The sequence below is a fragment of the Lathyrus oleraceus genome, chromosome 7 (assembly GCF_024323335.1).
Source record: "Lathyrus oleraceus cultivar Zhongwan6 chromosome 7, CAAS_Psat_ZW6_1.0, whole genome shotgun sequence".
Lineage (NCBI taxonomy): Eukaryota > Viridiplantae > Streptophyta > Magnoliopsida > Fabales > Fabaceae > Lathyrus > Lathyrus oleraceus.
In genome coordinates, this window is record NC_066585.1 from 286,692,425 (window position 1) to 286,717,813 (window position 25,389).

The 25,389-nt window shown below is 35.8% G+C and overlaps 3 protein-coding genes and 4 non-coding genes across 7 annotated transcripts; 6 read left to right on the plus strand and 1 right to left on the minus strand.

Annotated features, from left to right (window-relative positions):
- Window positions 1-1,620: 1,620 nt before the first annotated feature.
- On the plus strand, window positions 1,621-1,691 carry TRNAG-GCC (transfer RNA glycine (anticodon GCC)). Its single transcript has one exon. It is a non-coding gene; the product is annotated as a tRNA-Gly (tRNA).
- A 3,089-nt stretch (window positions 1,692-4,780) lies between these two features.
- Window positions 4,781-4,851, plus strand: TRNAG-GCC (transfer RNA glycine (anticodon GCC)). Its single transcript has one exon. It is a non-coding gene; the product is annotated as a tRNA-Gly (tRNA).
- A 1,154-nt stretch (window positions 4,852-6,005) lies between these two features.
- Window positions 6,006-6,076, plus strand: TRNAG-GCC (transfer RNA glycine (anticodon GCC)). Its single transcript has one exon. It is a non-coding gene; the product is annotated as a tRNA-Gly (tRNA).
- A 4,040-nt stretch (window positions 6,077-10,116) lies between these two features.
- On the plus strand, window positions 10,117-20,563 carry LOC127103472 (uncharacterized). Its single transcript, XM_051040727.1, has 9 exons — window positions 10,117-10,282; window positions 10,371-10,422; window positions 10,514-10,630; window positions 16,834-17,522; window positions 17,672-17,798; window positions 17,901-18,179; window positions 18,286-18,471; window positions 18,568-18,624; window positions 20,072-20,563. Exons 4-9 carry the CDS (start codon window positions 16,834-16,836, stop codon window positions 20,561-20,563), a joined length of 1,830 nt encoding a protein of 609 aa, XP_050896684.1. The 5' UTR covers window positions 10,117-10,282; window positions 10,371-10,422; window positions 10,514-10,630.
- LOC127103471 (uncharacterized) lies at window positions 12,678-16,183 on the plus strand. The gene is made up of 3 exons (XM_051040726.1): window positions 12,678-14,974; window positions 15,053-15,364; window positions 15,451-16,183. Exons 1-3 carry the CDS (start codon window positions 12,678-12,680, stop codon window positions 16,181-16,183), a joined length of 3,342 nt encoding a protein of 1,113 aa, XP_050896683.1.
- A 1,734-nt stretch (window positions 20,564-22,297) lies between the features above and the next one.
- Window positions 22,298-23,394, minus strand: LOC127105234 (uncharacterized). Its single transcript, XM_051042399.1, has one exon. It carries the CDS (start codon window positions 23,269-23,271, stop codon window positions 22,387-22,389), a length of 885 nt encoding a protein of 294 aa, XP_050898356.1. The 5' UTR covers window positions 23,272-23,394; the 3' UTR covers window positions 22,298-22,386.
- An 844-nt stretch (window positions 23,395-24,238) lies between these two features.
- On the plus strand, window positions 24,239-24,309 carry TRNAG-GCC (transfer RNA glycine (anticodon GCC)). The gene has a single exon. It is a non-coding gene; the product is annotated as a tRNA-Gly (tRNA).
- The last annotated feature ends 1,080 nt before the right edge of the window (window positions 24,310-25,389 follow it).

Sequence of the window (25,389 nt, forward strand, 5' to 3'; positions counted from 1 at the left end):
TTAAGCTGTGAGCAAGCATTTAGGAGTTATACCTACCCAAGGTCTTTATGGGCATTTCCTATCCTTATGAGGGTAAAACTGTCCTTACTATTGAGAAGTAAGTAGTCTTATCCCTTTGGATGTAAAAGGGTCATCGTAGGGTCATCAATTGGTCATTGAAGGCAACATTTGTAAGGATACCTTAGCATTCGAAGGGACGATCATCATTTAACCGTAGGCTACAACGAAGGGTCATCGAGGGACAAAATCGTATATTCGCAGGCAACATCCGAGGGACAATGATTTATTTTATAGGGACATGATGATTTAATCGAAGGGTCTTTGCTAAGTGTATCCCCACATTCGCGGGACATGACCATAATACCGTAATACCGTAAGGCAACAAAGAGAGGTCCAAGATCACATATTCAAAGGCAATATTTTACAATCAATTAGGTAGTTGTAATCAATTAGGTAATTAGGTCCACATTATAATCAATTAGGTAATTAGGGTGAATCTCCACAAGGGTATCCCACAAATAAAGTGGAATACCTAGCAGGCTACCTTCTCCGGGAGTATGTGAACCCTTACAAAATTCAGCAAACAGGTCAGAATACCAAATCAGGGTGCAATCGAGAATTACACCACAAAAGAAACACAGCGGTAGGAATGTCAGGCAAAATAACGCATGGTTAGAATAAAACAGATCAGATAAGCATAGAACAGAACAGAAAAATCAGCGACTGTTACGTTCGCCCCTGCCTCGCCTGGCGAAGGCTTAGCGAATACTCGCTACATGCTCGCTTAGCGATGTGCTAGCGAGCGGCTGCGGGTTCTGGTTTTAATAACAGTACAATTCCAGAAAGCTTCAAACCCTATGGCATCCATTACAGAAATTACATGGTTAAACGTCCAAGATATTCATACATACTTAAATTCACATGTAAAAACTTAAGATATTTTTATAAATTCAATCATAATGCCGCATGCAAGTTAAGAACATAAAGCGGTAATAGTAATGCAAACCTGTTTGCAACTGAATTGCAACCTTGAATTGGCAAGTCACTCTTAGGGTTGGCGCCGGATTGAGTTGGGCGGAGATAACCTTGGTGCAGATGAGTTTCCTTCAGGGTTTCCTTTAGGGTTGCTCTGAATTCTCTGGGTTAGCCTCCAGGGTTTGCTGTGCCTTCTCTCTATCTCCCGTTTTCGTTCTCCCCTTTTCTGACTGAAGTGTTGGTATTTATAATGCTTTTTCGTGACCTAATAGGCTCAGAATGAAGCCCAGAATTTTCTGGTATTCGCAAGCTTCGCTAGGCGAGTGGCATAGCGAAGGGTTCGCTAGGCGAAGGAGCTGCTCGCCTAGCGAGCATGCCAGTTTGGGCCATTTTCTGGATTTGGCCACCTATGTGTTGGGTCTTTGTTCCTTTAAGGTCAATGCCTTGAGTAATGAGTTGGAGTGCCTTAAAAAAATGTCTTGCAAAATTAACGGGCAAATTTTGGGGTATGACACTAGTACATTGTGTTTGCGGTTGTTTCAGGTTTCAACTATCACACTCAGTTGCAGTTTCTAAGGAACAAAGCATATATAGGGAAAATAGTGCATTAGAGAGATTTGTACTCATGGTCTGATGTATCAAGAAGCACCAGTGGTCTAGTGGTAGAATAGTACCCTGCCACGGTACAGACCCGGGTTCAATTCCCGGCTGGTGCATTTATTTTTTGATGGAAAAGAATATTTTTTAATGGCTATAATATCATTTGGTTGCAGAAGAAGAAGCTATTTTCTATTCTCAAATAGCATGCATTCTTTTAAATTTGTCCACTTTCAGTGGATCAATTGGAGACACGAGGAATCTTCTTGTCCTGGTTTTAATACAATTAGTACATTCGGATGACTATATACTTTGCAATCTCCCAAACTTCATATCTACTATTGTTTAATCAATTATTAATATAATGCATCTTATTTGATAATACTTACGTTTATATGCGACTCAATTAATAGATTTGGTGAGATTTCTATTCAAACCGTAAGACTTATATATAAAGCCATTATATTTTTATATTGTAAAGACAAGAAATGATCCCACTTAATTAATATTATTAAAGTTATTATCACAACTTCTTCATTTTTTGGTGTAATAAAAAAAAAACTCCGAAAGATGATGATGGAGGCAACAGGTGTGACATGATGATATAATATTTTTATATTGGATTTACTTAGTTCAATTATTAGGAGTATGTAACAATAGAACTTGAGAGGTAACAATGTAAGTTGATGTAACAATGGAACCAGATGCGTAATGTAGTTTGATTTTGAATGAATGAAAACCAAGATTCTGCCATTATATTATTCTGGTTCAAAGTTTTGGCAGTTAGCTTATCTGTTTCAATTCAAAATTATGGCATACGAGTTTGTCACTGCCATTAAGTCTCATTTGGTTAGTAAAGAGTCTATTAGGGTGTTTGTTCTAACCCTAAGTGGGTTTAGATCAATGTATGCTTTTGAATTTCAATTAAATATGCTGCTGGAAGTTTACCTGGTCCCAAGTTTGAGGGATTATATGGTTTGGTTAAGTGTAAACCTGGACGCCAACTTCTCAAGAAAAGCTCTGATTTTGATATTTTGTAATCCATATAGCTTGCAGAATAGTGCTATAGCACTACTTAAGGTGCAATATTGGATTCTCATGGATTCCAAGTTTTACTCAAATTGGAAGCTGCTACTAGTTGTCATACGGTGAACTGACTTTGTGTGTTTTTGCTTTGGAAAGCAAATGTCGCGGTTAGCAAGAGTCGCCACCGACTTTTCTTTTATCCAATAAGGAAAGGTGGAAAAGAACAGGAAAGACCTTAATTAGATTTTGGGTTCGGGAGGTACATTATACAAAGGGAAGGTGTTAGCACCCTTTGTATCCATGGTTATCCATGGGCTCTTAATTGCTTGATCACTTATGTTTTTCTTGTCTGAAAAAGTGTGTGAGAGCTGTTTAGAAAATGTTTTGAAAAGAGAGTTTAACTTTGTAATGATTCTTGTACGAATGTATACAAAGTATTTATCTCGTTTAATTTCGAAAGCTGTTTAGAAAAATATAACTTGACAATGATTCTAGTACGAATGTATGCCAAGTGGTGATTTTCTAATAGAGGTTTTGAAAAGTGTGAGGTGCGAAAAGTAGTTTAAGCTGTGAGCAAGCATTTAGGAGTTATACCTACCCAAGGTCTTTATGGGCATTTCCTATCCTTATGAGGGTAAAACTGTCCTTACTATTGAGAAGTAAGTAGTCTTATCCCTTTGGATGTAAAAGGGTCATCGTAGGGTCATCAATTGGTCATTGAAGGCAACATTTGTAAGGATACCTTAGCATTCGAAGGGACGATCATCATTTAACCATAGGCTACAACGAAGGGTCATCGAGGGACAAAATCGTATATTCGCAGGCAACATCCGAGGGACAATGATTTATTTTATAGGGACATGATGATTTAATCGAAGGGTCTTTGCTAAGTGTATCCCCACATTCGCGGGACATGACCATAATACCGTAATACCGTAAGGCAACAAAGAGAGGTCCAAGATCACATATTCAAAGGCAATATTTTACAATCAATTAGGTAGTTGTAATCAATTAGGTAATTAGGTCCACATTATAATCAATTAGGTAATTAGGGTGAATCTCCACAAGGGTATCCCACAAATAAAGTGGAATACCTAGCAGGCTACCTTCTCCGGGAGTATGTGAACCCTTACAAAATTCAGCAAACAGGTCAGAATACCAAATCAGGGTGCAATCGAGAATTACACCACAAAAGAAACACAGCGGTAGGAATGTCAGGCAAAATAACGCATGGTTAGAATAAAACAGATCAGATAAGCATAGAACAGAACAGAAAAATCAGCGACTGTTACGTTCGCCCCTGCCTCGCCTGGCGAAGGCTTAGCGAATACTCGCTACATGCTCGCTTAGCGATGTGCTAGCGAGCGGCTGCGGGTTCTGGTTTTAATAACAGTACAATTCCAGAAAGCTTCAAACCCTATGGCATCCATTACAGAAATTACATGGTTAAACGTCCAAGATATTCATACATACTTAAATTCACATGTAAAAACTTAAGATATTTTTATAAATTCAATCATAATGCCGCATGCAAGTTAAGAACATAAAGCGGTAATAGTAATGCAAACCTGTTTGCAACTGAATTGCAACCTTGAATTGGCAAGTCACTCTTAGGGTTGGCGCCGGATTGAGTTGGGCGGAGATAACCTTGGTGCAGATGAGTTTCCTTCAGGGTTTCCTTTAGGGTTGCTCTGAATTCTCTGGGTTAGCCTCCAGGGTTTGCTGTGCCTTCTCTCTATCTCCCGTTTTCGTTCTCCCCTTTTCTGACTGAAGTGTTGGTATTTATAATGCTTTTTCGTGACCTAATAGGCTCAGAATGAAGCCCAGAATTTTCTGGTATTCGCAAGCTTCGCTAGGCGAGTGGCATAGCGAAGGGTTCGCTAGGCGAAGGAGCTGCTCGCCTAGCGAGCATGCCAGTTTGGGCCATTTTCTGGATTTGGCCACCTATGTGTTGGGTCTTTGTTCCTTTAAGGTCAATGCCTTGAGTAATGAGTTGGAGTGCCTTAAAAAAATGTCTTGCAAAATTAACGGGCAAATTTTGGGGTATGACACTAGTACATTGTGTTTGCGGTTGTTTCAGGTTTCAACTATCACACTCAGTTGCAGTTTCTAAGGAACAAAGCATATATAGGGAAAATAGTGCATTAGAGAGATTTGTACTCATGGTCTGATGTATCAAGAAGCACCAGTGGTCTAGTGGTAGAATAGTACCCTGCCACGGTACAGACCCGGGTTCAATTCCCGGCTGGTGCATTTATTTTTTGATGGAAAAGAATATTTTTTAATGGCTATAATATCATTTGGTTGCAGAAGAAGAAGCTATTTTCTATTCTCAAATAGCATGCATTCTTTTAAATTTGTCCACTTTCAGTGGATCAATTGGAGACACGAGGAATCTTCTTGTCCTGGTTTTAATACAATTAGTACATTCGGATGACTATATACTTTGCAATCTCCCAAACTTCATATCTACTATTGTTTAATCAATTATTAATATAATGCATCTTATTTGATAATACTTACGTTTATATGCGACTCAATTAATAGATTTGGTGAGATTTCTATTCAAACCGTAAGACTTATATATAAAGCCATTATATTTTTATATTGTAAAGACAAGAAATGATCCCACTTAATTAATATTATTAAAGTTATTATCACAACTTCTTCATTTTTTGGTGTAATAAAAAAAAAACTCCGAAAGATGATGATGGAGGCAACAGGTGTGACATGATGATATAATATTTTTATATTGGATTTACTTAGTTCAATTATTAGGAGTATGTAACAATAGAACTTGAGAGGTAACAATGTAAGTTGATGTAACAATGGAACCAGATGCGTAATGTAGTTTGATTTTGAATGAATGAAAACCAAGATTCTGCCATTATATTATTCTGGTTCAAAGTTTTGGCAGTTAGCTTATCTGTTTCAATTCAAAATTATGGCATACGAGTTTGTCACTGCCATTAAGTCTCATTTGGTTAGTAAAGAGTCTATTAGGGTGTTTGTTCTAACCCTAAAAATCTTAGTGGGTTTAGATCAATGTATGCTTTTGAATTTCAATTAAATATGTTGTTGGAAGTTTACCTGGTCCCAAGTTTGAGGGATTATATGGTTTGGTTAAGTGTAAACCTGGACGCCAACTTCTCAAGAAAAGCTCTGATTTTGATATTTTGTAATCCATATAGCTTGCAGAATAGTGTTATAGCACTGCTTAAGGTGCAATATTGGATTCTCATGGATTCCAAGTTTTACTCAAATTGGAAGCTGCTACTAGTACATTGTGTTTGCGGTTGTTTCAGGTTTCAACTATCACACTCAGTTGCAGTTTCTAAGGAACAAAGCATATATAGGGAAAATAGTGCATTAGAGAGATTTGTACTCATGGTCTGATGTATCAAGAAGCACTAGTGGTCTAGTGGTAGAATAGTACCCTGCCACGGTATAGACCTGGGTTCGATTCCCGGCTAGTGCATTTATTTTTTGATGGAAAAGAATATTTTTTAATGACTGTAATATCATTTGGTTGCAAAAGAAGAAGCTATTTTCTATTCTCAAATAGCATGCATTCTTCTGAATTTGTCCACTTTCAGTGGATCAATCGGAGACACGAGGAATCTTCTTGTCCTGGTTTTAATACAATTAGTACATTCGGATGACTATACTTTGCAATCTCCCAAACTTCATATCTACTATTGTTTAATCAATTATTAATATAATGCATCTTATTTGATAATACTTACGTTTATATGCGACTCAATTAATAGATTTAATTTTATTAATCAGTTACTTAATTACTTCTTTGGTGACTCTTGAAGTGAAAAAATTTGCTTACTGGTTTAACTTCTCTTTCCTTTCAGATATTTTAATGCACAACATTTGGAAGAAAAAGGGATATTGAAAGATAAAGATTTTGAAGGTAACTGATCAAGAGAGATAGATGTTGAACTAATCGGATTTGCGTAGTAGCATAAAATATATCATTCAAATAAATGGAGCAACAATTGTTCTTTATTATGAATGAAAAACCAAACTTGTCCAACCAAAAAATGAAACTAATATTCTTTCTAATTGCAGGTACATAATAACAGTTCTCTAACTGAATTATTAAACCACTAGGTAAAGTCAATATATAAGTTCCTACAGCTAAAGCAGTAACCTTTGCTCCATTGCCAACTTGTAGGTCAACTTCACCCTTTGCCTGATCTCTACTCCTCTTTAGCCCCTGCACATTGGTACAAATGTGAGAATCACATCTATTATCTAATATCCATGATGCAGAAGTAGATAAATTAATTTCAATAACAAAAATACATGAAGTTGAAGTCTCTACTCCATTCTTCTTATCTTTAAGGTACTTTGGGCAGTTTCTCTTCTAGTGACCAGTCTTACCGCAATGGAAGCAAGTGCCTTCCTTTGTTATGCCTCCACTAGACTTCAAAGCAGGAGCAATGGGTTTGGGTTTGGCAACTTCCTTGCCTTTCCCTTTACCACCCTGCTTGGTGGGCCTTTTGTTCTGTCTATTTTCATTTCAGATCATCAGAATGGACTTCCCTTTTGACTTCAAATTTTGCTCAACAGTTCTTAACATGCCTAGCAGTTCGGGAAGAGTTTTGTCCATATCATTCATGTTAAAATTAAGGACAAATTGACTGAAGCTATCTAGAAATGATTGCAAGATCAAATCAGTCCCAAGTTCCTTTCTGAGGGGAAAACCCAACCTCTAAAGGTTATCCACATACCAATCATTTTGAGCACATGGGGACCTAGAGGGGCTCCCTCAGCTAACTTGCCTTGAAAAGGGGCTTTTGAAACTTCAAACCTTTCATGCCTTGCTTGCTCTTGAGAGAGCATCTTCAGGTGTCCGATCATACCGAACGCTGCCATGTTCTCATGTTGCTTTTACAACTCTGAGTTCATGGTAGCTAGCATGAGGTAAACCGTTTCATTGGCATCATCGACATGCTTCTTATAAGCATCTTTTTCTGTCTTAGGTGCGTAACTAGGAGGTTCCTCTTCAGAAACAGGTTTCTCCAAGACATACAACTTTCTATCATGCTTGAGGACAATCCTCAAAGTTCGGTGTCAATCCAAAAAATTTGTCCCAGACAATTTTTACTTATCAAGGATTGATCGTAAAATGTTGTTAGAGGTGTTTGTTGTCATGGTAATCTACATGAAAAATATGAAAATATTAGTATCACTAAAAGAACATATTTAATTAGGCCTTTAATTAAATATACTCCCACTATTTTACTCAAAACAAATGACCCTCACCATTTGATTCGGAAAATCCCGTTGGAAGATTTTCTAGTGGGTCGAGATTCACATTTCACTTTGTTTTAAGTCCGCGTAGGCAGATTACACAAAACTAGGTTATTTAGGTAGGAACTCCTTCCAATTGTATCTAATACAACTCTCGAATATTTTAGTTGGGTGAATGACTCCTTATTCCAATCCATCATATGGATCATTTCCAACTCTTTCTTCTAAACGTATATAATCTTATTAGAATTTGTTTCGTTAAGTTTGACCCATTGTTTTAGCAATTGGATATTACAATTATCCTATTGCACCTTACAGATATAGAACATGCACCTCGCGTAGGCGAAACCTACATTATCTTATCCCATTGATATACCCTCAATATTACCTTCACTTGAGTAAGATGACTAGTCTTGGGTTTAGCTAGATATCTAGCACATACACCTACAAATAATGTGATGTCAGGTTTACTTGCTGTGAGATAGAGCAAATTCCCAATCATACTTCTATATAAACTTTGATATACACAAACTCCATTTTTATCTTTGGTCAATTTCACATGTGTAGCAACATAAGTTCTTTTGTGGCTTGCATTGTCAAGCCCAAACTTCTTCACTATACTCTTATCACTCTTGCTTTGAGATGAAAAAATGCTATCTTCCATCTGCTTAACTTGAAGACCAAGAAAATAAGTGAATTATCCTACAAGACTCATCTCAAATTCAAACTTCATTTGTTAGACAAAGTGTTCCACCATGTGGTATGATATTCCACCAAATACAATGTCATCAACATATATTTGAGATATCATGAGCTTTCCTAAATGATTCTTCATAGAGAGTGTTTTATCTATTCCACCTCTTTTGTATCAATTATTGACCAGTAACTCATTTAACCTTACATACCAAGCTCTTGGAACTTGCTTCAAGTAAGAAAAAGTTTTCTTTAACTTGTACACATGATCTGAAAATTTGGTATCAATGACCCTCTTTGGTTGCTCTACATAGAGTTATTCATTAAGATAACCATTTAGAAATGCACTTTTAGCATCCATTTGATAAAATCTGAATTTCATCATGCATGAAATTTATAGTAATAATCTAATGGACTCAAGTCTAGCAACTGGAGCATATATTTCATTAAAATCAACTCCTTTTATTTGAGTGTATCCTTAAGCAACTAGCCTTGCCTTGTTCCTTGTTACATTACCACATTCATCAGACTTATTATTGAATATCCACTTAGTACCAATGAAATTTACATCTTTAGGTCTTGGAACTAACTCCCATACATTATTCCTTTTGAATTGACACGATTCCTCTTGGATATCATTTATCCAAAATTCATCATTCAATGTTTTTTTTACATTCTTTAGTTAAATCTTATAGATGAATCAAGAGTTGGAAATTATATCTTTGGATCTGGTGATGACTCAATCATTCAAATTTGCCATGATATTTTCAATGCGATGATCCTTCTGAATTTTGATAGATGGTCCCTTGTTGCTGGGAGTTTCTCTTGCATTTGTGCTTTTAGACTCAATATCAGACCTGTTGTCTAGGACATATGCTGGGACATCAATCTGTTGAGGAGATACATCATCTTCTTCCTTAATAACATCATTTTCTTCAGGATTATCATCAATGACAACATTTATGAATCCATCATAGTCTTGGTATGACTGTTATATACCATGTAAGCCATGCTATTTATAGAGTAACCTAAGAATATCCCTTCATCACTCTTTGGATCCATCTTTCTTATTTGCTCACGATCTACCATGATGTAACACTACTAGAATAAGTCATTTTAGCCTCCTAGTTTAGAGTCGGCCACCGACACGGACACCATTAGTGTCGGCTAAGCCTACACTAACGGACTCTATCTAGGTACATCTTTTAAGACAAGTTATTTTTTTTATCAGTGTCGGCAAAACCGACACTACTTGTTATGTTACCTTTGAAGAATGTTTGATTAATTTATTTAGAGTCGGTGAGACCGACTCTATCTAGTAGCATTATTTTTTAATTAGTATTTATTTACTTAGAGTCCGCTGAGCCGACTCTATTCTTATAACATATACATTTTCCATTTATTTATCTATAATATATATATATATATATATTTAAGGTTTAAGTATTTTATTTATTAATTAGAGTCCGCTTGGCGGACTCTATGGAATTTTCTATTTCGGACCAAAAATTGCGCGACAGCTTATTTCCCTCTTTCCTTTTCCCTCGTGATTTTTCACTCTCCCTCCATTTCATTTCACAAAACGAAAACCCTAATTCCATGCTAAATCGTGAATCCCTTTTTTCCCTATTTCGTGAACCGATTCGTGAATCCCTAATCCGTGAATCCATTGAAGAATCCCTAATTCAAAATCCCTCGTTAAAGGGTTTCTGAATCATCAAAGGTAATGCATATTCATCTCAAGTGATTTCCATGGAGTTTTGGTTTAATGAGTATGAGATAGTCATATGTTTTATGTTTTCTGAATGTAGGTTTTCCAGAACTATCGGCTTTGTGGATGCTGGAATCAACTTTTCTTTGCAAGTTTAGTATTGTTTCCAAATATGTTTAAAGTCTCCTTTAAGTCTGAAACTACAAAAATCAAATTATTTGCTAATTGGTTTTCTGAATGTAGGTTTTCAAGAATGCTCATCTTACTTAGTGGAGGCAGTAAGCAGTTGTTGAATGCAAGTTAATTTGGAACCGAAGCACTATATCATCCGGGATTTTGCAAAGACAACTCTTTCTCAAGGTTAGTCATCCCTATGTTAATTTGGAACCAGACTGAACTGTTAGTGTTTGCAATAGTTAGTGTTTGCATCAGTTAGTGCAATAGTTTGAAATACTTAACACTTTAGTTATTATACAATTATTTGGAATAAGTGAAGTTGTTGAGAATTATTTATGAATTGATTTTGTGGTTATGAGGAGGCTATGGAATTTCCTAAGTTCTGCTTAATTATTTCTTATGGGGTCAAACTAAAAGAGCTGAAAAAGTTTGTGCTGGTTTAGATTTGTTTTTGTGGAACCAAGGTTTCTGGTATGTTGATGATATTGATGCATGTTTTCATCCTTCCTCTTATCTTGAATGTCCTTCATGTGGTTCTCTTGATGATGTTTCCTCCGAGTAATTTCCAGTTGTTGCATTGTGTATTGATGATGCGGCTGCTTGAGTGCTTTATAGATGAACTCATATCTGTAGTTTAGTTTCCCTTTTGTTGCTTGATGTATGTCCTCTAATGCTCTAGATTGTCCTGTTCTTGATGAGATATTTGCTGTTGAGCCTTCCTTGCTTCAGGCTGAAGGTGATGTTTTCATTGTGCCACCTGATTTGGCTGTTGTGCTTCTTGAATTATCTGTTGTGCCTGCATTCCATAACTGATTTCTGATGTGAGTTGCAGTGCCAGTATCAGCCATTTGTAACAATCTGTGTGTCTGCTATATATTTGTGACCTGATTATTAGTGCTTGTTTTCTAACTGTTGTTGATGTGTCTTAGTTAGTGCTTTGCTTGCTTCTAGTGACTGCAATTGAGAAGTGTTCCTTTGTTCTGTCTTGTGTTGTTGTCCTGTTGTGCTAGCAGTTCATCCATATTTTTGAAATCAATATGTTTCTCGATTCCCCGAGTTAGCTTCACGTGTTTCTGATTTCTCCATTCCTACTGTCTTGTTTGTCTTGTGCTTCCTTGTGTTTTAATGGATGATTGGATGTTAAATTTCCATTTTCCTTGCAAATAAGATATTCTGTTATACCCTGCTTGTGAAGCATAGTGAAATGGATAATTGGATGTTACTTTTGGAATAACATTGTAAATAATCATAATCTATTTTGTTTCTTCTTTTTGCACTGTACGGCTCTGTTTGCGTAGACGGTTTGGTTATAGTTACCGTTAGTTTTTGTCGGCACCGTTAACTCTAATTGTTATAAGAGAATTGTTTGATTGTGGTTACCACTTGTTTAAACTCATAGTTCGAGCTAAGTGTATGATTTACAAATTTTTGAACTTTATTTTGATTTCGAACACGCATTGGCTATGTTGTGTTTTTCTCTTTTCGGTTTCCCTTGGATTGCGAATTGGTTATGTTGTAAATGAAATTCTAGCATCGGGATATAACCTTTCACCTTTGTGGCATTTGATTCGCAAAGATTTTGTTTATATTTCGAATTAAGTTCTATTCTGTTGTTGTGATTGTCCCAGTGTTGTGTTTTTTTTCTGGTTTCGAGGCGGTTGCTTTGTGTATCGGCTACCTTATGCGTTTTGGTTGCGTATGTTTGTAGGTAGAAGTTTTGTTTTGGTTTGTATGTTGATTTGTGTTGGCATGGTAATAATTTGGTACTACTGTACATGACAGTCTATATAGTGACTACATACTGCAAGTTGTTAGTTATTTCCATTAACATGTAGTTTTGGTTCGGTTTACATCAAAAAATAAACTAAGAATTAAGGCTTACATTGTTTTAGTTAGATTTCAGGAAGTGAGTACAATAGCTTATTGGATTTGTTAAAATATACAGCAGTTTAATAGATTTATAAATCTGTGCAGCAATTTTGTTTACGGTCTGAAATAATAATGTACAATAGTATTAAAATTTGGTATGTTCGTCATGTTTAATTTTTGAACCACTGAAAATAAAATAAAAATCCCTTGGAATACATGTATTCTATTCTCTCCTAATACCCATTAGGAAGTTATCTGATTTTCTCCTAATACCCATTAGGAACTTATCAGCCATTCATTTTTGTCTAATATATGTTTTAATTTTCAGTGGTTGACGAGTTAATTGTTTGCCTTATAGAAAATGGATCGTACTTGGATGTACGATAGAGTATATTCCAATAGACACGGATTGAAAGAAGAGTATGTTCGCGGGGTTAAAGACTTCGTAAAGAGGGCTTTGAAACAACCTATTTGTAAATCTGAGGGAGGGATAAGGTGTCCATGTATAAATTGCAAGTGTCTCAAGATAAGAACACCAACTAATGTTAGACTTCACTTGTATCGAGATGGATTTCAACCAGACTATTGGATTTGGACTCAACATGGAGAAGTAGAGCTCAATGTTAATACAAGGAATGATTCAAATAGTAGTGAGCATGTGCATCATGATGACCAAATTGAGGCAATGAATCAGATGGTGTATGATGCTTATAGGCCTTATGGAGTATTCTCTCACGTGAATGATAACATAGAAGTTGAGGAATATACGGAGGATGAGTTTCCCAACGAAGATGCCAAACGATTTTATGACAAGTTGATATCTTTCAACAAGCCCATTTATGAGGGAGCTACCCAATCAATATTATCAATATCTACTCAACTTCTTGAAATTAGGTCTAATTGGCATGTACCACAAAAAGGTTTAGATTTTGTTGCACAAATGCTTAAAAGTGTATGTCCAGTTCAAAAATGCTTGCCCGAGAACTATTACCAAGCAACACAGTTGGTATCTAAGTTAGGGCTAAAGGTTGAGAAGATTGATTGTTGTAAGAATGGTTGTATGTTATATTACAAGGATGATAGCAATCTATCAGAGTGCAAATTTTGTAATGCTCCTAGGTTCATTCCTCGCAAGACTGGCATGGGAAAGTACAAAGATATCCCAGTGAAGAGAATGTTCTACTTCCCAATCATTCCCAGATTACAAAGATTGTATGCATCAACTGAGTCGGCAAGTGAAATGAGATGGCATCACATGAACAAAAATAGTTCCAACATCCTTCGCCACCCGTCAGATGGAAAAGCATGGAAACATTTTGATAGTGTATATCCTGACATTTCTAGGGAACCCAGAAATGTAAGGTTGGGTCTGTGTTCAGATGGTTTTACTCCTTACATTCAAGCGTCTGCTTCTCCATACTCATGTTGGCCAATAATAGTTACTCCGTATAATCTCCCCCCTGAAATGTGCATGACCAAACCATACTTGTTTTTGGCATGCCTCATACCCGGACCTAAAAACCCTAAATTAAAGATAGATGTCTACTTGCAACCATTGATTGATGATCTACATCGATTGTGGTCCAATGGAATATTGACCTATGATATATCTACAAAACAAAACTTCATCATGAAAGCCTGCTTGATGTGGACAATTAATGATTTTCCAGCCTATGGTATGTTATCTGGATGGGGAACACAAGGTAAATTGGCATGCCCTCATTGTATGGAACACACTGATGCTTTCACCTTGAAAAGTGGCCATAAGAATTCCTGGTTTGACTGTCATCGTCGTTTCTTGCCATCTAATCACTCCTTCAGAAGGAGTAAAAGAAGTTTCCTAAAAAATAGGGTTGTGACCAATGAGCCACCTCCCATTTCCACAGGGAAAGATATATGGGCGGTAATAAGTAATTTTCCAAAAGTTACTGAAATTGGATGGGAGGCGAAATGGAAAGAATTCGAAGGGTATGGAGTGGATCACAATTGGAAAAAGCGAAGTATTTTTTGGGATCTCCCATATTGGAAGGATAACTTGTTAAGGCATAACCTCGATGTGATGCACATAGAAAAAAACGTCTTCGATAATATATTTAATACTGTCATGAATGTTAAGGATAAAACAAAGGATAATGAAAAGGCAAGAGAAGACTTGGCTAAATTATGCTTTCGCGGGGACTTGGAGCTCCAACCCTTAGAAAACGGAAAGAATGGTAAACCAAAGGCTAGTTACACTCTAACCAAATCTGAAGCCAAGTTGGTTTGTAAATGGCTTAAGGAATTGAGAATGCCAGATGGCTATGCTTCAAACCTCAGTAGGTGTGCCAATGTAGAAAAGGGTACGGTGCATGGGATGAAGAGCCATGATTGTCATGTTTTCATGGAATGTTTACTCCCAATTGCATTCCATTCATTGCCAGATTTGGTTTGGAAACCATTAACTGAGCTAAGTCGATTCTTTAAAGATCTTTGTTGCAATACATTGAGGATGGACGACTTAATTAAGTTGGATGAGAATATTCCAATTATCATATGCAAGTTGGAAAGGATTTTTCCACCAGGTTTCTTTGACTCAATGGAGCATCTTCCAATCCATCTTGCCAAAGAAGCAATTCTAGGTGGTCCAGTACAGTACCGATGGATGTATCCATTCGAAAGGTAATTGTTGTGGTTGATTTTATTAAGTTATTGCATGTTTATCATAAATTAATAAACGTGGAATGATTGAATGTGCAGATTTATGGGAGTCTCAAAGAGGGCAGTGACAAATAAGGCTAGAGTTGAAGGTTCCATATGCAGTGATTATATACATCGCGAGACAAATTACTTTTGCTCTCATTATTTCAACTCTTTCCGTTTGTTGCCAACCATAAATCTTAGTAACAAACCTCATTTAGACAATGATGACATTCTACCTACAATGTCCATTCTACAAAGTGGCGGTCGACCAAGTGGGAAGTCACGAAAATATTTTCTATCTGATAAGGAATGGAAGTCTTCACATGTGCATGTCTTGATAAATTGTGATGAGGTTAAACCATATCTTGAGTAAGTGTGCATCATAATATATTCAATCAAATTATTGATGCATATCATAATAGATATTTACTTATGAATCGTGTGATTTATTTCAGCATATTCTTAGAGAACCACTCTCTAGATATAGAAGATTCATCTGGGCGCATACATATAGAGTTTCCCATATGGCTGAAGAAATATGTAAATGAGGAGACAAATGGAGTTACTAACCAAGATATAATTGCCTTATCTCGCAGTCCTGCATCAATGGCCATATCATGGAACATGTATTTTATCAATGGGTACAAGTTTCATACTGAAGAATGGAGCAAAGGTAGAAAAACTAGCAATTGTGGTGTGCACGTGAAAGGTCTTGCAGAAGGAGGAAATACTGATTTTTATGGAATAATCAAACATATCTTTGAGCTAGATTACTTTGGTCTGAAGCATAAGATTCCAGTTTTTAATTGTGAATGGTTTGATCCAACAAGGAATACGGGCACAAAGGTTCACCCACAATATAAAACTGTGGATATTAAGATGGATAAACGTTATCGTCCTTATGATCCTTTCATCCTTGCGCAAAATGCAAGACAAGTGTATTATGTCCCATATCCAGAAATGTGTAGAGATATGCGTGGATGGTGTGCGGCAATCACCACAAAACCAAGGGGTCGCGTAGAGATTGACAACATAGAGGATGAAGTACCTTATCAATCTGATGGGATGTTACCGGCGCTACCCAATGTAGAAATTGAAGCAATATCTTGTTTGCGTGACATGTCACAATTAGATGTGTTTGAAGAGATTTTTGATTGCTCTACTAGTGAAGCAGATAGAGGGCATTGATGAAGATAAGCGTGATGTGACGTGAATGAAGTTGTTGTTAATCTTTTAGTTATTATTACTTTAGGACCACAATAGAGTATGCATATCTTTCTCTTAACTTTTTTTATTGATTGATTAATATGAGTCCTGTTTTTATAAGGTTTGGAGATGTATGAGAATATCGTACAACAACAATGAATGTTTTGTTTTCTAGTAGAACTAGAATTCACTTTATATGTTTTATGAAATTTTTTTATTTAGCAAGCAGCCGCCTCCCTTTATCTGTCTTCTGGCATATAATAAAAAATCCACATCTTCTCTGTTGAAACTAGGGGGCATTTTGGATTCTCCATTAAGAATCCGTACTGTAAATTGCTCAAATTGTTTCCTGTAGAGCAGTGTTGTGTTATCAAATATCCGTAACTACGGCGCTATGGTAGGTATACGTGGCAGTTTTCGGACTCGCCACAGTATGGAGAGGTTTTTGCTGTTGTTGATGTTTGGAGGGGTTTTTGCGTGTTATGATAATGTTTGGCAACTGCATTTGAATTATCAGAAACAACATTGTTTCTTTTCTTTTACTTTTAATTTTATCAGAAACTGCATTTGATAATGTTATGATAATGTTAAGAGTGTGAGACTGACTAATCCTTTTATTTTTATGACAACAGATGACTAAAAGAGGTGGAAAAGCTAAGGTATTAGCACCAGGAAAACTTCAAGAAGAACGAAATCGCATAATTAACAAGAAGCATATCGTTAGGAAACCTGCTCAAACAACATTGTCTATGCAGGATGCATCATCGGCACCAACACCAGCTCAGGCAGCACCGTCCGTGCAGGTTGCATCGTCGATGCCGACATCAGCTTCGAAAAAATCATCTGTGCAGGCTGCATCGTCGATGCCAACACCAGCTCAGGAAGCATCGTCCGTGCAGGTTGCATCATCAATGCCAACATCAGCTTCTAAAAAATCGTGTGTGCAGGCTGCATCGTTGATGCCAACACCAGCTCAGGCAGCATCGTCCGTGCAGGCTGCATCGTCGATGCCAACACCAGCTCAGGCAGCATCGTCTGTGCAGGCTGCATCGTCGATGCCAACACCAGCTCCAACTGTAGTACCTGTTCATGCCACTACCTCTGAGAAATTCAGTTTTATGCCTACTCCAACTTTAAGCCATCAAACAATGGCTGGCCCTCAAAGTATAAACCTTCAAACAATGGCTAGCCCTTCAAATTTGGCAGAGGAGGAAGATGTGGATGCTGATGAGGATGAGGCGGTGGGTCAAGAAACTATTACCCCTCTTGTGCCAACAATAGATGAGAATGGGAAAGTTATTATAAAACCATCTGGTACTGGGTAAGTCATATATATTCTCATAATTTAATAATTTAGTAGTTTTATTATTGTATTTTGTCTAAAATATATATAACCTGTTAAGAAAGTTGAGAATATTACTATCCATATGATTCTTAATAATTTAGTAGTTTTATTATTGTATTTTGTAGGCTAGTTCCTGCCAAAGAAGTTGCTGGTGCCATTAATTATGCGATACGCAAACAATTTTATAAACCTATACATCATTGGTCTGCACTCGATCCTGATACGAAAGCTGATTGGTTTAAGTTGTTTGGAGTAAGTATTTATTGACTTTTGTCACTTAAGTTGATCAAATTATATTTAAAAAAGTAACTAATTGGTTATTAATATTAATTATGTGATTTTAATTATTTTTAGGAGAAGGTTTCGTGGGATCCTTTCGATCATGCATTTGTCTATAGCGCATTTGAAAAAAAAGGAAGAAAACGATTAAACGACATGTTGGGGAAGGCGAGGAGAAAAGGGACTCGACCTTCATGGATTGGTGATGATGCTTGGGTTGAACTTCAAACTTATTGGAAAAAGACCGAGTTTTTGGCTGTGTCTTCTCAAAACAAGACCAATCGAGCTTCCGCAAGAGGCGGAGCAGTCCACACCACAGGCCGTAAGGCTCATATTGATGTTGCACTTCAACTTGTAAGTAATAAAATCCTAACAAATTATTATTATTATGAAGATTCTTTATATCTTGACAGTTTTACTCGTATTCTGTATTGATTATTGGATTATTTGATTTTTGTAGTCACGTGAACTTCAAAGGGATCTGCGTCCCGATGAGTTATTTTTAAAAACACACAAGAGGAAAAATGGTGAATGGGTTGACAGTCGTGCTGCATCTACTTATGTAAGTTCTCGTAAATTTTACTGCAATCAGTTTGCTGTGCTGTTTGATATTTGTTTGAAATTCCTGCAATCAGTTTGCTGTGCTGTTTGATATTTGTTTGAAATTCCTGCATCAATATTTGCTGTGCTGTTTGATATCAGTTTGAAATTCCTGCAATCAGTTTGAAATTCCTGCTATCAGTTTGAAATTCCTACTTCCTGCTATCAGTTTGAAAATGAAATCCGATTGAGGTTTCAAGTGAGTAGCAATGTTGGGTCCAATTGGGTGGGATCACGGTTCACAATACCTGCAGGTTGGAAGGCAGGTGCTACTTATTCCACCAAGATTCAGCCTTATTAACTATTATTACAGAAAAACAGTTTAAAGTCCCATAAACTGTTTGTTGTTGCTGCTTTTCAAAATAGGAACTAAAATTATGGATTTGTCACTTTATATGGATAGATATATATTAACTAATGTTTAAGATTATCTAACGACACTTTCCATTCTTCAATTGGTTTATTTTGTAAGGAACATCCCACGTCTTTAATCAATTTAGGCACACCTTCACATTCAAAAGCAACTTCACGTGCAACATTCAGTAACTCGAATGAGTATGAACACTAGTGATGTGTATCTTTGTTTGCTATAGTGACAATTTAGGCAAAATAATTATCAGTCCCATTAGATTTCTGAGCACAACGTGGATGTGTCGATTGCTATAGTGACAATGCATGAGACAGCGCACAAATACTATTATTATTATTGATTCTTTTCTTAGATAGATATGGGACTTTAAACTTGTTGTGTTATCTTGAGTTTCATTGGCATAGCCATTTGGCAGATATGGGACTTTTCTTAGATAGATATGGGGCATAACCATTTTGAGTTTCATTGGCATAGCTGTATAAGAATGATACAATTGCTTGTGTTATCTTGCTGTTAAATATTCCTTACTTTTTCAACCTACTGACAGTGACGTGCTAACAACTCAACATTACTCACTAATCCGACTCCTAACACTAACAGAAATCAAACATTCAATTAACCATGCTAACCACTAATTCGAACTATTTTTTTTACTTGCAGTCCAATTAAGGTTGGTATATAATTCTAATAGAGTTTCAAAACTGCTAACTCTATCCATGTAAACTAACTCTAACTTTTGTGATAATTCGTTCTATTAATCAACAAGGAGCATAGCATAGCAACTTCAGAGTCAACAAAAAACCATTCACCTGTAAAACTGTGTAATCATCCAATAAGCATTAATTCAATTGCATTGACATAATCATTTTCTTTACTGATTTCTAACAGTTAACATTTTCCTAACGACTTAACCTACGAACATTAACATTTTTTTCCTAACTGTAATTGCAAAACTAATTGTAAATCACACTAACAATTTTCTAACTTTTTTTTAATTACAAACTCAAGCCAACTGATTTGTTCATTTTAAAGCTGACACCAAGTATTTCACTAACAGACCTTACTAATAGAATTTAGCATCTTTCTAGTAGAACTAACTATTACTAACTATGTAACTCAAACAAACTTAGCATTATAAATAGTTAACTGATTCAACCTTTTAACAACATTTAACAAATTCTAACAATTCTTAACAAAGCACTAACTTCTAACCAACATATCATCTCTAAATTCTTAACAGAGCACTAACTTAGCATTATAATGTTGTGTTATGCAGAAGACTTTTATAAAGAAGTTTGATGCAGAACTTCAGCCAACTGAAGAAGGGAATGGAGAGGTTGTTCAAGTGTTAGATGGAGAGCGTGTAAATCAGCTATGGACAGAGGCTGCTGGGGGCCGTAACCGTGGTCGAGTTTATGGCGCTGCAGATTTAGCTATTAATCTAAAACGTGGATCAAAAAGTTTTACCCAACAATCTCAAACTCCTCAACACTCTATGTTTGGGATGTCATTAGAAGCTGAAAGAGCAGCTAGAATTAGAGCTGAACAAATTGCCGAGGCTGCAACGACCCAATTACAAGAGGCTAACGAAGCAATGCGAGCTGCTACCGAGGCTGCAAAAGCTGCTACCGAGACTGCACAAAGGATGGAGAGGGAGATGAATGCTTGGAAGGAATTTATGATGAAGAAATTTGACACTTCAACTTTTGTATCACATTCTCATCATTATGATGACGATTTGGATGATCAATCATTAGATGAAGATTGATCTTGTACTTTTAGTAGAACGAATTAATCTCGGATGTGATTACTTTTTGTGTATGTTTTTTGAAAGTTAATGTGGGTAGAACTTTTGTAGTTTCTTTCACGAATGTTTAAAATTGTTTCCAAATGTTTTACCATCAATATGATATTGTTCGGTTGATGGAGTGGATTGAAAAAATTTGTTCGAGTGAGGTTGTCATGTTGCAACCCGACTATAAACATCTTTATTGTCCTTTTTTGTTGACTTTAGAGTCGGTCTATGCAAGGCTAAATATTATTATAGACTTTCCTATGTTGACTTTAGAGTCGGTGCTACGGACGCTATATGTTTTTTCTTGAGTTTTATAAATTGACCTCAATGCCAGTCGATCGATGCATAAAAAAAGTTGACTTTTTTTGTTGACTTTAGAGTCGGACAGGCCAACGCTAAACATAATATTGACTTTTCATGGTTTTGAAACAATATAGCGTCGGTCTCATTAGTGTCCGCTTTAGCCTCCGTTTCACCGAGGCTACGTAGCCTCGGTGTATCTTTAGCCGACGTTACACAGTAGCTTCGCAACTTTTATTCAAGGCCCGACACCGACGCTAAACCGACGCTAACCACATATTAGTGTCTATTTTTTCACCTTTAGCGTCTGAAAGTGGCCGACGCTAATAACTGTTTTTCTAGTAGTGTAACACTAAACCTTACGATATAAAAATTGTAGAGAATGTCTCAACATCATTAATCACATAGTTACGAATCTTTAACATTAAATCTACCTTTTGTATATGTATATTTACTATATATATTCAGCTATTAAACCAACTGTGCAGACACACATGTATTATATTAGTTCTCAATAAAACCGATCAAATAAGAATTCAAAGTTAATAGCAATGCAAGGAAAAATGAAATTTATTTAAATATTTTAATTAAAAAAATATAAAAATTAAGATCACAATAATAAAAATAGACACAATATATGCATCATGAATTGGTTTTAAATTATTAGCTTAGTTTTACCATTTAATTGTCTCAAATATGATTGTTATTGAGCTATTTGCATGTTGCTGATATAAAGTTTCAATCTCTGCAGTTCATGCACCTTATAATTTGCCATTATATCATTTGTTTGTAGAAGAAGAAGCTATTTTCTATTCTAAAGAAGAATGCAGTCTTTGAACTTGTCTGCCTTCCATGGGTCAATCGGGAACATGCGGAATCTTCTTGTTTGGGTATTAATACAATTAGGACATAATTATGACCATTTACAACTTCATATCTATTATTTAATCAATATTTATACAATGCATGTTAGCTCCTAATATTAATACTAATTAGCTGGTACTCAGTAGATTATTTATCTCTATTATTAGCAAATAAACTTGGGATGATGTGCAAAGTTTTTAATTAATTATGAACCCAATGGGAGTTTTGAGATTGACAACTAGGATATGCATACTTAATTTGCAGAGGTTTATAATTATTTTATTTTACTTCTCCTCTTTTTCCATTCTTCATTTTACTTTTTACCAAAACGAGAAATAGATTTTTTTTAATTACTTTACTTCTTTTGTGACTCTAGAAGTGAAAAACTTTATTGACCGGTTTAACTTTTGTTTCCTTTCACTTATTTTAATGGAGAATATTTGAAAGAAAAATGAAATTGAAAGAAAGATTTCGAAGGGAACTGTGCAAGAGAGATGATGTTGAAGCAATAAGGGTTTGATCCCTAGATAATAGTATTCAGTATTAAAAAGAAGATATATTCACATTCATTTACAATTGTGTAACACTCTTGGGGGAAAATTGAGTGCGCAAAAATCATACAGACACTATGGTTAATGGTTGAATATGTTAAGAAGTGAAACTCTATTTCTAATTAATTTTCTTGATATTTGTTCAACTTCTATTTCTAGATCTTGAATGCATATCTCCAAATCGTCCATATGACTTTGAAAAGTTTCAGTAGATGAAGGCTTCTGGATGATGAGGGACTGCAAGTCTGAATCCACCTTCTTAAATTCATTTGTCTCTGATTCTAGAGAGTCACAAACTGCTCTTTTAGAATGCATCAACTTAGAAATTGCTGACCATCTGCTGTACTTTGCGCGTCCTTTAGGATCAGATATAAATAGCAACAGATGTTCTAGTGAGCACAGGGTAACTGATTCTGCTTCTTTCAAGATTCCAAACACGGTCGAAGAGTTATTGTTTTTGTTGCTTGAGGAAGAAGCCTTTAACTCATTCTTCATTGCTTTCAATTTTAACATCGCCTTTCGAATTTGCTTCTTTATGTTTTTCCTCAAAGCCATGTATTTTACACCCTCAACTTTGAATCTAGTATCATTGCCTCTTCTGATGACTGACTGCAGTTCATGAATGTTTTCCTTTGATAACAAAAGGCAATCCTTAGCTATACTGCAGATATCCAAGATCCTAAGTGATCCTTCTAGTAGCTCATCAACACATTTTTCATTGCACTCTTGTGCTAAGGCTAGCTGTTCATAATGCAAGTGAAGTAACTTATCAATGCAGTCATGCAAATCTTGCGTGCCATTAAGTTTGTTGCATACCGAAGACGATGACACTGTGGAGGTACTTTCAGAACTCTTTAACTTGTGCAAATTGTCCTCAAATTGTGATACAAGAGGGTGAGGTGTGGAGGGTAAGCTGTTGCTTCGAAGATGTAGAGAGCTCTTTATGTTTGTTTCAAAAATTGCCATATTTACTTTGCAGAGAAGGTTATAAGGTTAGAAAGGTGAGTTTGTTTCAAAATTTGAGTTTTTCTTGGCTTTTTTGCTTCATATATATAGCAAACTAAGCAGCAAATTAAAGGAGGCAAGAAGAATATTTATGTTCCTCAAATGTCACCTAATTTTTATTCGGGTCTTAGCAACCTTGCCACTTGTTTCTCTGCATTAAGCTTCCAACTCATCCCTAAATATATTAATTGGGAATCACATGGACTCTTTCAAAATGGCATCTTTACAATATAATAGTTTTAGTCTTGAAATTGTCTGCCTGCAACAGGACATATTGAAGGCAAGGGAAGTCTTGATCTTCAGCTACTTCTTGGTGGCAATGTTTGTGCAGTGTCCCCAGCTAGAGACTTATTAATTTATGTTACCATTTTGTTTGCTGCTATCACCTGTCTCATTAACATGTGAAAATCTAATTTATGTTACCTTTATAAGATTATTATTATTATTATTATTTTTCAAATGGACTTGATCAAAAGGGTGTATGCATAGTTGGAACACGAGTAAATATGGAAGGGAACAAAAGTATAGTTTAAACAATCTTTTTTTTTTTTTATATTAATCAATTGAGTTACAGCGAGAGGCAATGGATACTGATTTATTTCTTCTATATATGTATGTAATGTGCCAATAAAATGCTGTTTCAAATGTGGAATTGCATAAAAATGTAGAGATGGATTGAACCCTGCTTGGGTGTATTCTATGTGGCTGGTTGTGTGCTGTATTTCTATGGTTGCTAATACTGTTTTTGGTTGGGCTTGATGTGCTTGGGTCAGTAATTTATAGAACTTCATTGACCTTTATTTAATCCATAAAGAGTTGTAACATTTTTATGGTGCACGGTTCATACTTCATTTGCAAACAACTTGGTTCATATTTTACATGGCGTATAGACTATAATAACATAAATTTACACGGACATTGCCAACAAGCACCAGTGGTCTAGTGGTAGAATAGTACCCTGCCACGGTACAGACCCGGGTTCGATTCCCGGCTGGTGCATCAATTTTTTATTTTTAATGGAAAAAATATCTGCATGATATATACTCGGATTCAAAGATGCTACTTTAGGTACTAATGTTTCTGCTACGGACATGCTCGAACTGGTGTAATAAGGAGGGAGATTGTTGTTTTTTATTTTTAATGGAAAAAATATCTGCATGATATATACTCGGATTCAAAGATGCTACTTTAGGTACTAATGTTTCTGCTACGGACATGCTCGAACTGGTGTAATAAGGAGGGAGATTGTTGGTGATCACCAAAATCAGGTTGTTAGCATTAAAGTAATGACAAGAATCATAAACATGATCCATATAAAGTAATCTAAACCAATTATATCATCTTTATTTGCTTCTCACCTTCCTTGCTATTCTCTGATTGAAGTCGTAATGTTTACTATACACTCACTCAGCTTCCTAACTCATTCTTTTATTTTTAACTTGGCATCACATGGATAAACAACATCTCTGCATTTTGCTAATATAAAATTTCAATCTCTGCAGATCATGCAACTTAATGGCTATTATATCGTTTGGTTGCAGAAGAAGAAACTATTTTCAATTCTCAAATAGCATGCATTCTTTTGAATTTGTCCACTTTCAGTGGATCAATTGGAGACATGACGAATCTTCTTGTCCTGGTTTTAATACAATTAGTACATTAGGATTGCAATCTCCCAAACTTCATATCTACTATTGTTTAATCAATTATTAATATAATGCATGTTATTTGATAATACTAATTGGATGCTCCTTGGTAGATGAAACACAACTAGCTTATTTATCGCTACTATTAACATAGAAAACTTTAGAACACATATAAGCCTTTTTATTTAATCATGAACCTAATGGCAGTTTTGAGATTCACAACTAGGATATGCATTTAAGTTGACCTTGAGATTCACTTACGTTTATATGCGACTCAATGAATAGATTTAATTTTATTAATCAGTTAGTTAATTACTTCTTTGGTGACTCTTGAAGTCAAAAAATTTGCTGACTGGTTTAACTTCTCTTTCCTTTCAGATATTTTAATGCACAACATTTGGAAGAAAAAAGGAACTGATCAAGAGAGATAGAT

Coding starts and splice junctions, on each gene's coding strand:
- LOC127105234 (XM_051042399.1), bottom strand. CDS start 23,271: ATGGCAATTTTTGAAACAAACATAAAGAGCTCTCTACATCTTCGAAGC.
- LOC127103471 (XM_051040726.1), top strand. CDS start 12,678: ATGGATCGTACTTGGATGTACGATAGAGTATATTCCAATAGACACGGA. Junction 14,975..15,052: donor TGGATGTATCCATTCGAAAG/GTAATTGTTGTG, acceptor TTGAATGTGCAG/ATTTATGGGAGTCTCAAAGA. Junction 15,365..15,450: donor GAGGTTAAACCATATCTTGA/GTAAGTGTGCAT, acceptor GATTTATTTCAG/CATATTCTTAGAGAACCACT.
- LOC127103472 (XM_051040727.1), top strand. CDS start 16,834: ATGACTAAAAGAGGTGGAAAAGCTAAGGTATTAGCACCAGGAAAACTT. Junction 17,523..17,671: donor ATAAAACCATCTGGTACTGG/GTAAGTCATATA, acceptor TGTATTTTGTAG/GCTAGTTCCTGCCAAAGAAG. Junction 18,472..18,567: donor TGCAATCAGTTTGCTGTGCT/GTTTGATATTTG, acceptor TCCTGCTATCAG/TTTGAAATTCCTACTTCCTG.